This window comes from Branchiostoma lanceolatum, chromosome 7 (genome assembly GCF_035083965.1).
Source record: "Branchiostoma lanceolatum isolate klBraLanc5 chromosome 7, klBraLanc5.hap2, whole genome shotgun sequence".
Lineage (NCBI taxonomy): Eukaryota > Metazoa > Chordata > Leptocardii > Amphioxiformes > Branchiostomatidae > Branchiostoma > Branchiostoma lanceolatum.
In genome coordinates, this window is record NC_089728.1 from 21,993,204 (window position 1) to 22,009,092 (window position 15,889).

Sequence of the window (15,889 nt, forward strand, 5' to 3'; positions counted from 1 at the left end):
CATTAATACGGAGTTTTGTGTAGACTGAATGCTGCCGTCTAAAAGTGAGTTATTTAGCTGTAGGGCTGGGGGGGTGGATATTTGAGGGACAGGCAGATGTTAAACAGGGAAACACAGGCGGGCGCGTGAAAGCGATCGAACGCCCACCCACTCTCCTTTTTTTTCAATATGGTAGGAAGTGAATTCGACTTCTTCCCTCTTCTTTGTAATGGCAAAAAGGCACGAAGGTTTGTCCAATCTCATTAAAACATAGATTTGTCTGCATTACTTAGGTGTATAACAGGAGGAAACATAAGTAAGCGCAATACTTTGTCTAGGGGGACAACAAGTGCCATGTGTTGGGCTAGCCAAGGGCCTGGGTTTTATTCTGGACAAGAATTTGACTTTTAATGAACAAGTTAGCTCTATGGTCACGAAGGCCTCTCGCAGACTCCACTACTTAAGGCTCCTTACAAAACAGGGCACCAGCGTTGCTGACTTGGTGCAAATATACATTACATTAAACAGACCTGTACTAGAGTATGGCCACGTGCTACTTGTAGGCTGTAACAAAGAGCAGGAACAGAACATGGAGAGGGTACAAAAGAGAGCGCTGCGAATAATCTCTCTGGGAGGAAGAAGGGAGGTGCCCACATTGCCAACTTAGAAAGTACGCCGTGAGGCTGCAGCTGTAAAACTACTTAGAAACATGCTGGAGGAAAATCACCCACTGCACGACATGGTTCCTCCTGCTAGGGCTCTTGCCTCAGGGCGAACCTTGAGAAATGACACGGCCATCACTGTACCAACAGCTCGTACACAGATACTCAAAAACTCATTCCTCCACCAGGCTATCCGCCTGTACAACAAGGCAACTCAGTAATACCCATACTGTTAGTTTGATTACCAATGATGTTTCTAGACGAGTGGCTTTTGCTCTTAACTGTGTACGGATATTGGAAATTTATGCGCTGTTATATGTTATGTTATGTTATGCTACATGCGTACTGTTTTTTGATTAATTGTGGATGATGTTGTGTACAGTGTTTGTGTAAAAATCAACACAATTCAGCTTTTATGTAACGCTGCAAGGTTGATTTAATAAACTGAATTGAATTGAAAAAAACGATTAAAGACAGTTATATCATATTATGTGGTATTTTGGACAAAAGCTAAGCTGGCTGGCAACCTAGCTTAAGATACGCTACATACCCTAACCTCGAATGAATTATGAAATGTCAGACTCAAACAATCGTGATAATTAACACGTACATCATATCAAATCATAAAAAACATGATGTTAATGAAAAAACAAATTGCGCTGCAGAGAAGAGGTGCCTCCGGCTAACAAACACATTTTTTATGCCTCACTTCTGAACACCATTATATTCCTTGTCCAAGACCTTCTCAATAATATAAAGACCTGTTCACAAATTCCAGAGGGGAAGAACCTATTCAGAACATCCTTTATTTGTATTGCTCACCAACAAACACAGAAATCTTGTAGCAAATACGTAAACTTCAGAGATGGATATAGATATATAGATATAGATTAACCACCTGATACTTTGTATATGCATGATGTGGTGGGGAATACAAAGTGAGGTCACACAAAAATTTGGTGTTGTCTTTTTTCTCTGGAACATTGATTTTCTCCGTCAATGAAGTTTACGTATTTGATACAAGATTTCTGTGTTTGTTGGTGAGCAATACAAATAAAGGATGTTCTGAATAGGTTCTTCCCCTCTGGAATTTGTGAACAGGTCTTTATATTATTGAGAAGGTCTTGGACAAGGAATATATTGGTGTTCAGAAGTGAGGCATAAAAAATGTGTTTGTTAGCCGGAGGCACCTCTTCTCTGCACCGCAATTTGTTTTTTCATTAACATCATGTTTTTTCATGATTTGATATGATGTACGTGTTAATTATCAAGATTGCTTGAGTTTGACATGAAATAATTTATTCGATGTGTAGGGTATATAGCGTATCTTTAACTAGGATACCAGCCAGCTTAGCTTTTGTCCAAAATGCCACAATATGGTATAACTGTCTTAAATCGTATTGTGCTTACTTATGTTTCCCTCTTTTATTCAATTAAGTAATGCAGACATTTATGTTTTTAAAGAGTTTGGACAAACCTTCGTGCATTTATACCATTAGTATTACAAAGAAGCAAAAAGAAGTCGAATTTACTCCGGGCAATAAGCCTGCCTGAAGGATTATTTTAACCAAAGATACGAATTCATCAATAGATAAGTGGAAAAGTCAAAATTCCATATGTCTCTTGGCTGTCTAACAATATGTAGACACATATTTAACGTTACCATAAGCCACGCTGCCTGGCACCTTAGTTGCAATGTGTCAAAACATAGTTTGAACATGTTAGACACTACTTACATATAGCCACTCAATCGTCGCCATGGGCATACGTTTTATTGCCGCTCTTGTTAAGGTTTTTTTCTCAATGCAATGCCATGTTTGACCACTTCTAGGAATCGAACTAAGTTGATGGAAGATGGAGATGATTATGCTGGGAGATAGCGGTGAGCATTGTTTTTTAAGGCTTGCCGTTTCTATACGGGAGGGAAACAGTTGTCATTGAGAGAGTTCCATAGTTTGGCTGTCCGTGGAAAGAAGCGGTTGCTGTAGAATAACTTTGAGATTTGTAACTGAACAATGTAACAGTGTGAGATAGAGGGAAACCTAGTGTCATGCTGAAGGGCTCTCAATTGAGGGCAAGCTGGGTGAGCTCATCGGATCGATGTCCATGAAAGTATCGATAGCAAAGAGACAGGAAGGCAACGCTTCGACCGTGAGATAGAGTTTGATGCCAACTGATAGCCAATGGCCTTACAAATTCTCCTTTGATTGCGGGCTAATGGTTGGAGACAGTCCTTTGGGGCTCCTGTCCAGAGAAGAGAGCAGGCTAACGAGAGAGAAATATTCCATACAGGGACGGATGGTGGATTTTGGAAAAATATCTGAAAAAATCCACCATCCTTCCCGCTATGGAATATAAAAAAATATGGTGTCAGGAGGTAGTTACTTGCTCGGAGAAGCGAGCCTACTTTCATTGCTGTAGATTTGGCGATAGATTCTTTAAAACCTTCTCAGAAGAAGTCTTTGGAGAGGGTAAGACCCAGGAGGCGGAAGGAGTATTTTCCTTGCAACGAAGGAATGGTTCCCGGTATCTATTTACGGAAAGGAGGTTCGTCTTTAAGGAGGTGAATGTGACTAGTCATTTATCACCCCATTCCACAACAGAACGAAGATCACCAACTTGGTAATGTATACATGTATCGATAAACTACTATTTTGCTTTTTACTTAATACAATTGTTATATTTTGTACAATAAAGATCTTTATTCATTCATTCATTCATTCATTCATTCATTCACTCACAGTAGCATGGATGCTAACCTTTGTCCGCTCCTTCTGATTATGGTAGAGGTAGCTGGAGCGGACAAAAGCTGTCAAGGCTGGCATCCCGGTTAACCCACAGGGATATATGCTGTGTACACTGTGTATTCAATACATTATGACCTGTTGATCTTAACCAATCGTGATAATTAATGTGTAGGTTATGAATGAAACATACAGTTTGAGGCTTCGGAAGCATGATTTGAGTGAACGAAAGTCGCCCCTAAGTTATTTTGCTCACCTGCAAACAAACAAACCTAGCAAAAACTAAACAACAGAGAGAAATGACTCTACCAGAGAAAAAAGACAACAATGAAATTTTTGTGACCTCACTTTTATTCCCCACCATATCAAGCATCACATGATTACTAGTTAATCTTATTAACTTGGTATACATGTGTGTGTGTGCGTTTTTGTGTGTTTGCATGTGTCTTAGTGTGTGTTATTGTGTGTTTACTATGCTGCTTTATTGATATATTGCCGTTATGTAACATTTCGAATTTGCTCACTTGATAAGATGTGTATACATGTATATGAATAAAAATCCCTTAAATATACCGGAAGTCGGTTATCTGATGCATACAGGCAAGAACATCTACATTTCCTCTAGTTGACATAAATTCGGGTGATTTTTATGTACACCATTTGACTATGCACCAATCATTTACGTAATAAATTTGTAAGGGACACATTTTTCATAACGTCATGCCGTCAATTATAGTAAAAGATTGGCATTCCAGACTAAAATTTGATTATCGATAGCAGACAGCAAATATACAGGGGAGCATTTGAAAGCATAGATGACATTGTGTAACAAAAAATTGAAGAGCCTCGGTTAAATCTGTAATTAGTTTTCAAGCTGAAATTTATGGAAAATTGTTTTTTTCCCATTCTTCATGGTCTTCTCGCTACTTCATACGTGTCTCCTAACGTTTAAAAACAAGCTATTAAAGAATTTCACTAGTTTGATTAATATTGTTGTTGCCATGGTGAGTATTGACTAATAGCAAAAAGAAGTTTAACAGTTTCCAGGTGGATATACAAAATACTCTGTTACATGATGTTTTAGATGTTTTAATTCAAAGAGGAAAGAACAAAATCCAAATCTAAAAGGGAAAAATCCAATCTATTCCCCTTTTTTTGTCTTAAATTTCGAAATCTTATAAGATGCAAACATGTTTAAAGTAAAGCCGTTGAATATGTTACAATAGGATTTGCAGACAACAGTAATTTCCAAAAGGACTCCAAACTGTCTTAGATCTTTGGCATCAGGGCGGCTGAAAGCCTCGCTACCCTCAGCGCGGCTAAAAGCCTCCCTACCCTCAGCGCGCCTAAAAATCTTGTTTCCACCCGCTGCCCTCAGCGCGGCTTAAACCTCGCTACTTTGAGCGTGGCTAAAAGCCTACCTACCCTCAGCGCGGCTAAAAGCCTCGCTACTCTTATAACGTGGCTAAACACCTCGCTACCCTCAGCGCGGCTAAAACCTCGCTACCCTCAGCGCGGCTAAAAGCCTCGCAACCTTCAGCGCGGCTAAAAGCCTCGCTACCTTCAGCGTGGCTAAAAACCTCGCTACCCTCAGCGTGGCTAAAAGCCTCACTACCCTCAGCGCGGCTAAAAGCCTCACTACCCTCAGCGCGGCTAAAAACCTCGCTACCCTCATCGCGGCTAAAAACCTCACTACCCTTAGCGCACCTAAAAGCCTCGCTACCCTGAGCGCGGCTAAAAACCTCACTACCCTCAGCGCGGCTAAAAACCTCGCTACCCTCAGCGCGGCTAAAAGCCTCGCTACCCTCAGCGCGGCTAAAAGCCTCGCTACCCTCAGCGCGGCTAAAAGCCTCGCTACCCTCAGCGCGGCTAAAAGCCTCGCTACCCTCAGCGCGGCTAAAAACCTCACTACCCTCAGCGCGGCTAAAAGCCTCGCTACCCTCAGAGCGGCTAAAAGCCTCGCTACCCTCAGCGCGGCTAAAAGCCTCGCTACCCTCAGCGCGGCTAAAAACCTCACTACCCTCAGCGCGGCTAAAAGCCTCGCTACCCTCAGCGCGGCTAAAAACCTCACTACCCTCAGCGCGGCTAAAAGCCTCGCTACCCTCAGAGCGGCTAAAAGCCTCGCTACCCTCAGCGCGGCTAAAAGCCTCGCTACCCTCAGCGCGGCTAAAAGCCTCGCTACCCTCAGCGCGGCTAAAAACCTCACTACCCTCAGCGCGGCTAAAAGCCTCGCTACCCTCAGAGCGGCTAAAAGCCTCGCTACCCTCAGCGCGGCTAAAGCCGCGTTACCTTCAACGCGGCTGAAAGCCTCACAACCCCCCAGCGCGGCTAAAAGCCTCGTCAACTTCAGTGAGGTTAAAAGCCGCCCTACCCCCAGCACAGCTAAAAGCCTCGACACCCCCAGCACAGCTGAAAGCCTCGTCATTAAAAGCTTGGGGAAAAGCCGTCACCAACAGAGCAGGTAAAAGCCTCGATACCCCTAACGGCAGAAAGCCTCAAGACACAAAGGGAAGTGTAGGAACAGACTACTAGTTTGGCTCGCAGAGGAAGAGGTTTTTCACCCTCCTGCAGCTTCGCACTACCCATTGCCAGTTGAATTTTCGTTTCATCTGCACACAGTCGCGCCTTTTACTGTTATGGTCGTACGGCTGCGGGGCCCAGTCCGAGAAATCTCCGCTGTCCAGTGGAGTGCCGTCTTCCCAAGCAAAGGTCCCTTCGGTTGTTTCGTCAGTCAGTCCAACCCACATGCCCACATACCTGTTCAAGTTGGTCCTAGAAATAGACGAGAATGCAAATAAAAACACTGTATGAAATAACGAATTTGCGGGGTGGAAACCGTGTTCCACGTGCCTGCAAATTCGAGTTTTCCGTGACTCTCCAGGTCGTGTCGACCTGCTCAGCTATTCTGCACGGGACCCGCGCAGTCCTGGGATTTACCGCGAATGCACCACTTAGGCTGCGCAGGAAGTGTCCGCGCCCTGTTAATTCTCGTGCAGCTATAGGGAAACTCATACACATGTCCTGCCCAGTGAACGCTTTTGCTGCCGGTATCTGCATAATTTAGCGACAATTATCACCTAATTATCATTTAATTACCCGTGCAGCTATAGGGAAATTTATACACACGTCCTGTCCAGTGAACATGATTGCCGCCGGTAGCTGCATAATTTAGCGACAATTATCACCTAATTAGCATTTAATTACCATCCAAGGTTTGACCAGGCCTGGTCTGTGGCCAAAATGCCCCCCCCCCAAAAAAAAAAATCCCTTATGCGCTTTCCACTTTCCCGGCCCAAAACCCTGTAAAACATGCTTTTATTGGTTCAAAATGGTGATTAAACTTTCATTGTTGTTTCTCCGTTATCCACGAATGCCACTATTTGCACTTTGCGGTTAAGAATCGGCTATAAAAGTTCCAAAGAGTGTGTTCCTTTTTTGATCTTGACGACTCCGCCGGCCACAGTCGCTCAGGTCAAGTGAAATTCAGTTCTCAGTGCGGGTCTCCGTGATGCTGTCATTCCTGCACCTTTCCTTCCATATGCTTCAGATAAAAGCGCAGATACTCCCAGCCAGATTAGCCCGCTTGGTCTCGCATCAGGTGAAAGAGTGTCGTCCACAGTTAGTCTTGCAGCAAGTTCTAATTGGGTCCTTGAAAATCCTTGAACTAGTAGACTGTTGCCTCGCTGACGATCCAGGTCGCGAGATTTACCAATGTTGATGTAGGAACACGACCAAAGCTTCTCAGTGATCCCAGCGCCGTGGCTGCCTATACCTGGCAAAGAGGACAGGGAGTGGAGAGCATATATCCACACATAGCCTGTTTACCAGTCTCTCCCGAACGGTTGAGTCTGCTATGTACCGATCCGTTTCTGTCAGTTATGCCTCTCCGTAGACCGAGGTAATTGATCCAAGTCCGTACAATTACCCCATGCGCGGTATTCTCACATGGCGGGCAGGTAACACTCCCTGCGCCGTAGAGATAACGCGGAACGCCCGATGGTATGGTTTCCAGGCTAGCCCACACACTAAGTCAGTTACTAGTAGTCCTCATCTGGGATACGTGTGCCAACTAAGAGATTTGAAAATAGCGACACGGGCGTTGATTGGCTGTTGTTTTCAAACCATATACTATGTGAATTGCAATTGGCTGACAGTCATGTTTTACAGAGCCCTGCACAAATAAAGACACAATGAGTTGTGAAATACCACGTGCCCGCTGGTCAAGTCTTTGTTGTGTAATTATTCAGTGGTTTATTTGAGATGCACGCCTGTACAACAATAAACTTCTGTGTTTACAGGTTAATAGTACGTAGAAATTACTTGTTCGACTCAAATAAGTTTGTTTCATTTCAACACAGACCATTGCAACATAGACCATTGCAATTGATTTGCCCCCTTCCCGGTACATTTGAAAGCTTAGTTCACTATGACCATGTCTATGCACCAAAACAACCGGTCATCTTTGTGTATAATGTCATTGATAATGTCCTTGATAATGTGTAGCACTAATACAGTCTTAGACTTGCTCTTGAGTATTTCAAATAACGCCAAATGCCTTATATATTCAGCATGAATTGCAAGCTTGGAGAATAATTGCAAGCCACACTCACAAGTTTTATCACATGAGGCCATTACATAGGTTACATAAATGAATACATAAAAATAGATATAGGTTACATCGTCATTGGCGATCGGAGTAGTTCTATCCGTATGAATATTCATTCCGATCCATTTTTTTGAGTGTGAACGGGGTTTAAATAAATTAATTCTCGGGTGTAGCATATGGTGACGCGACGCCATTTTCATGTTTCCTTTGTTTCACGGCTCCTTCTTTTTACCATGCATACACAAGTACAAACTCTAGACAGGACTATAAGAACAAAACCACGTAACACAAGTACTAGTATTCTGTGTATTTTCAACTCCTTCTTTTTACAGGAAAAATGTACAAAAACAGAAAATCAATATGGACGCCACAAAGACATTCCAATACACATCTTACAACATTATGCACAGCTTGTATCTTACAGACGACTCGTGTTTACTTTTTAAATACAATAATTCAAATCATGTCAAATGATCATTTCCCATACGCCGATTGGAAACCATATCATCGGGACCTTCCCGGCGTCTCTGCGGCGTTGGGAGTGGTACCCGCCACCCAGACAGATTGGCCCGCTCGCTATAGTTTGCTCCCGCTACGATGGCGGCGAAACTAAAGCTAAGAAGACGAGCTATCAGAACGGTTCAATATAGCACACTGGGTCCAGTAAAACACACCTAAGCCGACGAGTAGAGACAAGATACCAGGCAAGCCTCCTTGGTACACCATATATGTTATCACAAGAATATCCTTGGTTATCCATGCAACTTTTAGAGTACTCTGAAACCTATAGCTAGCCAGGGTGCCAGACCACCGCGCTCCTGGCGCTAATCCTTCGGCCGGGGAAGCAACTCGCGCCGCCGCCACAGATAGCACACGGCCTACTAATTATCGCCAGCGCGATAGAAATCAGGGTTCGGCTGCCAAGCGCTCCCAGGTGCCAACTCTATCCCTACTACTAGGTCTTCCCCGCCCAGAAGGGCTTATCATCGCATCGCGCGAAAGGTCTGGTATCCAGGCTATCTGAAACCCATACTATTGCCATGGCCAAACGTACGTACAAAACAGCTTGTCTGGTGCGCCCCTAACTCTCTTACCCTGGAGAAACCCGACTAGGGACCGGGCTGCTAGCGAGTCTCTTCGGCGGTCCTAGACTGTCAGCCCGCCGGATCTAAATTAACACTACGGAGATTTGTACCCCGGGGAGTGGACCGTGCCTTTTACCCGCAATGACCGGCCAACTCTCGGGATTTTTTAGAACTCCCCCGGTGCGGTAATACAATTTCTATCGGCGGGCTTAGAGCTCTGGGCCGCCGACTGAAAGGGCGCGATAACAGTCTGGATCCCAGCGATCTAAACCGTCATAGTATCATTCGCATTCGGTAATATTATTTTCGATCCTACTACTACCCAACAGAAATTTGTTTAGTCCTTTACAGTCCTAAATTTATTAATGATTTTTGTTAAGTGACGAACACAAAGTCACAGCAAATAAAGATCATTTGCCTATCACAGTTCCGTGTAGTTCACACACCGTGGCTTATAATGCGTGAGCTAAAGCTTATTGTTATCTACCCGGCATGGTCACACGCGAGTGTGCAACGCCCTGGGAATCAACGCACAGCTAACTGTGCATGAAAACGCAGAATTTTCCCGGTAGGCACACGCCGGACCCGGAAAACTCTTCACACTTCCTGCCCGCCTAGGTTTTAACGGACGTGCGCAGACTCGGAAAGAACCGGAAATCTGAGCTTTCACGCAGTGAAACTTACAGTATGTACTGAGAAAAAAAGTGTGCACTGACATATTTTGGAAGCAAATCCTATGTGCTTTTACAATTTCGTTCAGGGTACAGCTCTAACGTGTATGAAAGATGAGACAATAATGAAAATAGTAAAATGATCAAAAAGCAAAGCAAAAGCTGACAGCCAACTTCTTCGTAAGTCTACCCAGGTATTGCTAATTTTGGCGACGCCTCAGTAGCAGTGCCAATTGGAATTTCACAGTCAGAATGTCACGCGATGCGGATTATCGTGTATAAAGCGTAATGTGTTACCTGACACGTTCCAAGATGGTCTTCGTCTTGTTCACATCTGCCGCGTTGTCTAACTGAAAGACTCTTCCACCTCTGCATTCGCAGTGAGCCTTAGCCTTGTAGTAGGTCAGGGGACGTTTGAGGACACGCAGACACTTCCCAAATCCATAGTCGTCTCCGTAGCCTACAGGGCACGCCCCTTCAAAACGTGGTTGGAGAAATGTTAAGTAATATTGGCAAAAAAACTGTGTCTCGGGATCACTTTTTACTTTACGTTCCTGCTTACATGGCTCAAATCAACATGTCTAAATGAAAGTAAATGGTTACAAATTTTGTGAAAAGAAGGTATTGTGTTTGGATTAAGTCGTTTTCATTCTGCCACGGAATTCGACTGGTTATGCAAATGTTTTGCAAGAGGTTAGGTCTACTATAGTCATGCATTGAGTGTACTTGGAGATTATACTTTTGTGCAGTACTTCTTTTGTCTGTCCTACAGCTTAAATCGTTACAATTTGCAAAGTTTCTCAATTGGTAATTGAGCTCCTGGTTCCAATTGAGCTCCTGGTTCCAGTTGAGCTCCTGGTTCCAGTTGAGCTCCTGGTTCCAGTTGAGCTCCTGGTTCCAATTAGTTGGTAAATTGGATTCGATTCTGGGGATGGGCATCATGGTTGGAGTCTTTCGGAAGAGATATGAAATAGAGGCCCCGCGATCGAGGAGTCCCATTTTAACGTCTCGAGCAAAATTAGAATGGGTTTAATGTCTCGAGCAACATTAAAATGGCTATTCTTCAGATGAGTATAATATTACTGAGAAGAAAACTTACTGATGAATTGGAATGTCCAGGTACTGCTGTCGCTGATGCCGACAAAGGGAGGACCGCTGGCCGCACAGTTGGACGGGCTCACCACTACCCCGGCGTCCATCAGGATGAAGTGGTCGCCTTGGCTGAACACGTTCGGAGGAGTCGTGAAGCTGAGGGTGTTGCCAGAGAGCTGGACATCAGATGAACTGCTGGTGTCGATAGTGTAGACCTCCATGTCCGTGTCGTCAAAGAACCGGATGAGTCTGGGTGTTGATGGCAGTTCGGGCTAGAAAAAGAATGCGGTACATGATTCAGGAACTGCTGGGATGGTAAGTTACTTGTCACGTGACTGCGGACCAAATGATCGATACACGTATCGCTTATAGGACTTGCAATTATTAACCGACGTGGTAAACCAAGGTCCACTGTCAAACAAGGAGATTGCCTCGGCGTATTCCATCAGTATATACTGTACTCACTATATGCGCCCTGATTATCTTGCTAAGTTGGACAATATAACTTTAATTAGGCAACTACTAGATCGAAAGACAATACCTTTTGGTCTCATCTTGATGGCAATTTAATAAAACCGAGAAAAAAGAATTAGTAAGATGTGCACGTGTGCTTCATAAAGTCTGTATTATTTTTTTAAGGGTTGAATCAGCAAATACAACTGCATAAAGATTACACATCATGTAGAACGATCTAAAGAACACCATAATTAAATGGAAATACCTCAACATCAAAGGTCAATGACCATGTGATCTCCTGATCGAAGCGGACTTGTTGAGTTGGAGCACGTGTTTCCAACATGGCGACAGGAGGAGCCTCTGTTAAAATACCAAAGTTCAGTTATTAATATTTCATTACACCATTTGTTCCTCATAAACAAAAGACAACAACAAATAGCCAAGTAAGTGAATCTGAATTGGCTCAGTATCTTTTGCAAGCCATGTCCTCTCAATACTTCAATAGTTTTGCACAATCATGCGAAACTTAAGTATGGACGAAATTGTCCAATTTCAGTACTAGTGTTGATGCTACATGTATAGTATTGTAAATTTTGTAACAGTTCAGTATGACAATGGTGCCAAAGTATCTGAATGTGACAATAGCTCTGTGATGATGGCCAGAAAAGTTATTAGGAAAAATAACCATCCGTTGTTATAGATACTCACCTCCTGCTAAAAGTGTCACACATCGTTGGTCGGAATGGAAGCTTGGAATATAAAGATGACAACATTTAATTGATAAATGACTGACATAAAGATGAAAAGAAGGGTTATTGCAAAAAAAAATGATCCAGGCGCTTAAATGGAAAAAAACAACACTTCATTGGTGTTACAGCTACAGATACAGAATAGTCTAAATTTGACTGTTGACTGTAGCCAAAAAGAACTCAAAAGTAAAAGGCTTTTCGGCTGTCCGCAATGCAGGGTTTAATCAACAATGAGCATTATCGAACCCCGTCTCCGCTTTTAGTCTGGATGCCATACTCCGTAGTAACAGGTAGCTTAGTCTTTTCGCTTGCTAATCAGTGGTTAGCAAGCGAAAAGACTGGGCCAGATGTTACCAAGGAGAATGGCGCCCAGGCTACTCCGCTCCATGGCGATGCAGAAATATTATAATGTTGTCAATCTAATTGCTTTATCGTGCTTTCAACAGTTTTAACTTCGCACCCGACGGAGTCCAGGGCACTGAAACAGAAGACGTTCTGTCCGGCTTGTTGGGCCGTTGGTGTCCAAGTGACAGTGATGGAGGCACGCTGGGGGTTGTTGGGATCGACAGTCAGGCTGGACCTGGTCATACCGAGGGGCGAAACCGTTTGTATTTCGCTTATCCTACGGGCAGAAAAAACGGTTTCTTCATTCCCCCAAATCTATTGTAAGAAATATATCACTGTATGTAAATCAACTCTTGCCTACAAAAACAGTTTGCTTCCGTCCGAAAATGTCCAATGGAATTTCAAAACAATCCTATTTTCATTGATAGCTTCATTCATGTTTAACTTTCATGTATGTCCATCTTTTTATGAGACGCCAATGACACATCATAATAATATTCAACGTAAGAATCAACTAAATTGCTTGAAAATATTCTAACGTTACTCCGCTGCCCCCGGCCTCCGCCTCAATAACGGCAGTGTACGTGTCGCCGGTGGGAATGCCGATACAACCCTGGTCCGCAGGCGTACGGCCAACAAGCTCGGGGTGTTCAATGCAGGGTGAAGACGAGGCTTCCACTGGAAAATAAGAAAGTCCGAAATTCTAGTTCGCTCTGACAGCTGTATTTTACTGTCAAATTTCCGGACTTCTCGAAAAAGGGTATAGAATTTTGCAAAAGATAGCATTGAATCTACATACCAAAAAATAAAAACTGCAGCGGTATCTGCGAGAAAGGACCACACTCTGGGGGATAAGGAGGTGAAGAACAGGACGGGCTGCGCGAGAAATCCTCCAGAACGAGAGCAACGGCCCACCAGCCTGTTTGCAACATCCCTCCGGTAGTGTTGTAATGCAAGGTACACGTTTCCTGTGTAAAGAGGATCTCGGGTCAATTAAGTTGAAAATATTGTTAAAGCAATGCAGATGACGGAAGAAGTTGGCTGGTATGAAGAATCAACTCTTTTGCACGAGCCCTGTACAATTAATCTGTCTTCAAATTTGTAAAATACATAATGGCATATCTGGCATTCCTGTCGATCCTGAAAGGAAATAAGTTCAAATCAGAGGCCAGCTTAGAGAAGAAGTCATGGCAAAGCGAACATAGTTGACTTCTATATGGATAACATGTCAGCATGGACCCTTCACAGAGCAAACAATGCATGAAATGTACAACATTCTTAACTCTGCTGTCACTGGATACTTTGTAACAACTCTTTTAGAATCCTAAACTCGCTGTGATGGATATCTGAACACAATTGAATTAGTTTAAGAATGGAGTTTGGTCAATATGATGTTTTTGTTGTAACAAGGATGTCAATGGCGATGATATTCACGACATCTAATTCTAAATAAGTATGCATTATTTCATACTTGGTCCTAACTAGCGTCCTTACCAACGTAAGGTACAGCATACGTGATTCCACCTACCTCATCCAGTATCACGTTCGGAAGGGCACCGCACACGTCTCCGCATTCAGACCATTTGTTGTTTTTCAAATAATACCAATAAATCTAATTCAGTTGTCGATCAACGGTCTCCATCCAGTGGACAAGGAGCCTACAGAGTCGAACATAACATAAATGAAGTGGACGACCTACATTCTTCGTTGAGTTAGGTAATAATGGTACAAACACATTGGGACTTCACCGCCTTTTTGTTCAGAAAAGGTCAAGGGTATGCATGGAAATTTCTAAAGCTAAGCAACATATAACGTAAATCATGCGGATGACATGCGCAGAAAAGTCTTCTATTTCTCACCAAACTATATGAGACCAGTCAAGCTGAAAGATTGATCACGATGCCCAGAGGCAAAAACCTTCTAAGGCAAGAATGGGAATCTACCGGCCACATTTTTGTGACTAGCCACAGCGGAACAAATACAGCAGACATTCTAGTTTAAGCAGCTCGGAGAGGGAGAGGGAACACTAAGTCTTATAGTAAACGTTATAGTCAAGAGTCTATACTAAGTTTGATAATGAATGATTCAAGACCATTATTGTACATTTTTGCCCATATGAGCGACGTACTTCAATGAATGAAGAAAGAAAGGCCAGTGACTCGGATGCTAACAGGACCATTTGTCCTGTCACGTGCACGTGGTCAGCTATCTTCCCATCCGCGTTTCCCGTCTCTATGATGCAATATGTGGTTTTATATATCAGACGAAATCGAAGCGTGTCGTAGGTCAAGCAAACCTGACGTATGTCAGAGAAATACGAGTATGTTTTGTCATCAACGACCTACCGGTGCAATGGCCCAGTTGGTAGAGTGTGCGCCTTACACACGGTATGTCGTGGGTTCGATCCTCGACAGAGTCATACCAAAGACTTTACAAATGGTTCATACTGGTTTCTCTGATTAGCACTCAGCATTTGGGAAAGAGTGTGGAAGTTAAACACACTACCAGCAGACTGTTGCAGTGACTGCTGTTACAGTAGTAACTTGCACAATTGTGTGGTCCAAGGGCTACAGAAATGGAGATGGGCGTCACACGTATGCGTGTCATCAAGACGTCTGGTATACATGAACCTAAATCAGGCACGTTGCAGTTCGCAAAACTATAACGTACTTCACTGAATTATGCTTTCATACTACTGATAAGTAATACACCCTACTACTTCGCCCAACAACAACAGAGTAGTCTTAAGGACGTTCTTAGAAAAGACACCATTTTTTTGTGAGTGACCTTTTTTGTACCTCCAAGTACGTTTATGTCGCTTAACCAACTAAACATAACAAATGTACCGGCTGTAATTGATTGTAACCTGGTGACATCCATCATATGCCCCTCAATTTGCATTTAGAACAACAATTATACCATCATAGAGGGACGATCACTGTATGTACGATAGAAGGACATGAACGGCCCCCAAACTGGTGAGAACGCGCTCGTATTTGTCGGTCCTGTGTTGTGCTTTGCAGTGTCTGTGACTGCCTGGCTTCATTACCCAGCATTGTTACAAAGACCGTGCAAAAAGTCACAAGGAAATGACCTTTAGCGAAAAAGATCCGGCAGGTCTAAATACATTTAATGAATATATCAAGAACGCCTGGCTGGGTTTTGAATTGTCACCCGCGCAATAACCGACAGACGGAGTCATGTATATGTTTAGACTAAATACTGCCGTCTAGAACCGAATAGTTAAGAGACATTTGTTTAAAAAAAGGTCATTATTGTTCCCCGAGCTGATTTATTTTATCTTAAGAATGGCCCTTTTCGTTTTGATCGTCTAGGCATCTGCACAAGCTGAGCACAGGCTTCGTCATACATTCAAATCCCTGTGGGTATCGTAAAAAACAATTACGAAGTCGTGACGATATTGCATTGTCAGGTTTTCTTGGAAAATTCAGGTCTGAACTTGTCACCAATCATTGACAAAGCAAAACAAGTCCCACTAG

At 43.3% G+C, this 15,889-nt stretch overlaps 2 protein-coding genes across 2 annotated transcripts; one reads left to right on the top strand and one right to left on the bottom strand.

Moving 5' to 3' along the window:
• The first annotated feature begins 688 nt into the window (after nt 1-688).
• Nucleotides 689-5,850, top strand: LOC136438726 (antifreeze protein Maxi-like). The gene is made up of 2 exons (XM_066433638.1): nt 689-858; nt 4,899-5,850. Exons 1-2 carry the CDS (start codon nt 689-691, stop codon nt 5,848-5,850), a joined length of 1,122 nt encoding a protein of 373 aa, XP_066289735.1.
• Nucleotides 3,742-13,961, bottom strand: LOC136438167 (uncharacterized). The gene is made up of 9 exons (XM_066432891.1): nt 13,918-13,961; nt 13,189-13,357; nt 12,929-13,067; nt 12,505-12,666; nt 12,004-12,044; nt 11,561-11,655; nt 10,847-11,111; nt 10,045-10,222; nt 3,742-6,157 (listed from the first exon to the last, which is right to left on the bottom strand). The coding sequence occupies exons 2-9, from the start codon at nt 13,319-13,321 to the stop codon at nt 5,914-5,916; spliced, it is 1,257 nt and encodes a 418-aa protein (XP_066288988.1). The 5' UTR covers nt 13,322-13,357; nt 13,918-13,961; the 3' UTR covers nt 3,742-5,913.
• Between the last annotated feature and the right edge of the window lie 1,928 nt (nt 13,962-15,889).

Bases quoted from the DNA above. Each gene is read 5' to 3' on its own strand.
- LOC136438726 (XM_066433638.1), top strand. From the start codon at position 689: ATGCTGGAGGAAAATCACCCACTGCACGACATGGTTCCTCCTGCTAGG. The intron at 859-4,898 runs GTAATACCCATA...CGCTACCCTCAG, and splicing joins CTGTACAACAAGGCAACTCA to CGCGGCTAAAAGCCTCGCAA.
- LOC136438167 (XM_066432891.1), bottom strand. From the start codon at position 13,321: ATGTTGCAAACAGGCTGGTGGGCCGTTGCTCTCGTTCTGGAGGATTTC. The intron at 12,667-12,928 runs GTTAGAATATTT...TTCTGCCCGTAG, and splicing joins GCCGGGGGCAGCGGAGTAAC to GATAAGCGAAATACAAACGG. The intron at 12,045-12,504 runs GTGCGAAGTTAA...TTATATTCCAAG, and splicing joins AGTGCCCTGGACTCCGTCGG to CTTCCATTCCGACCAACGAT.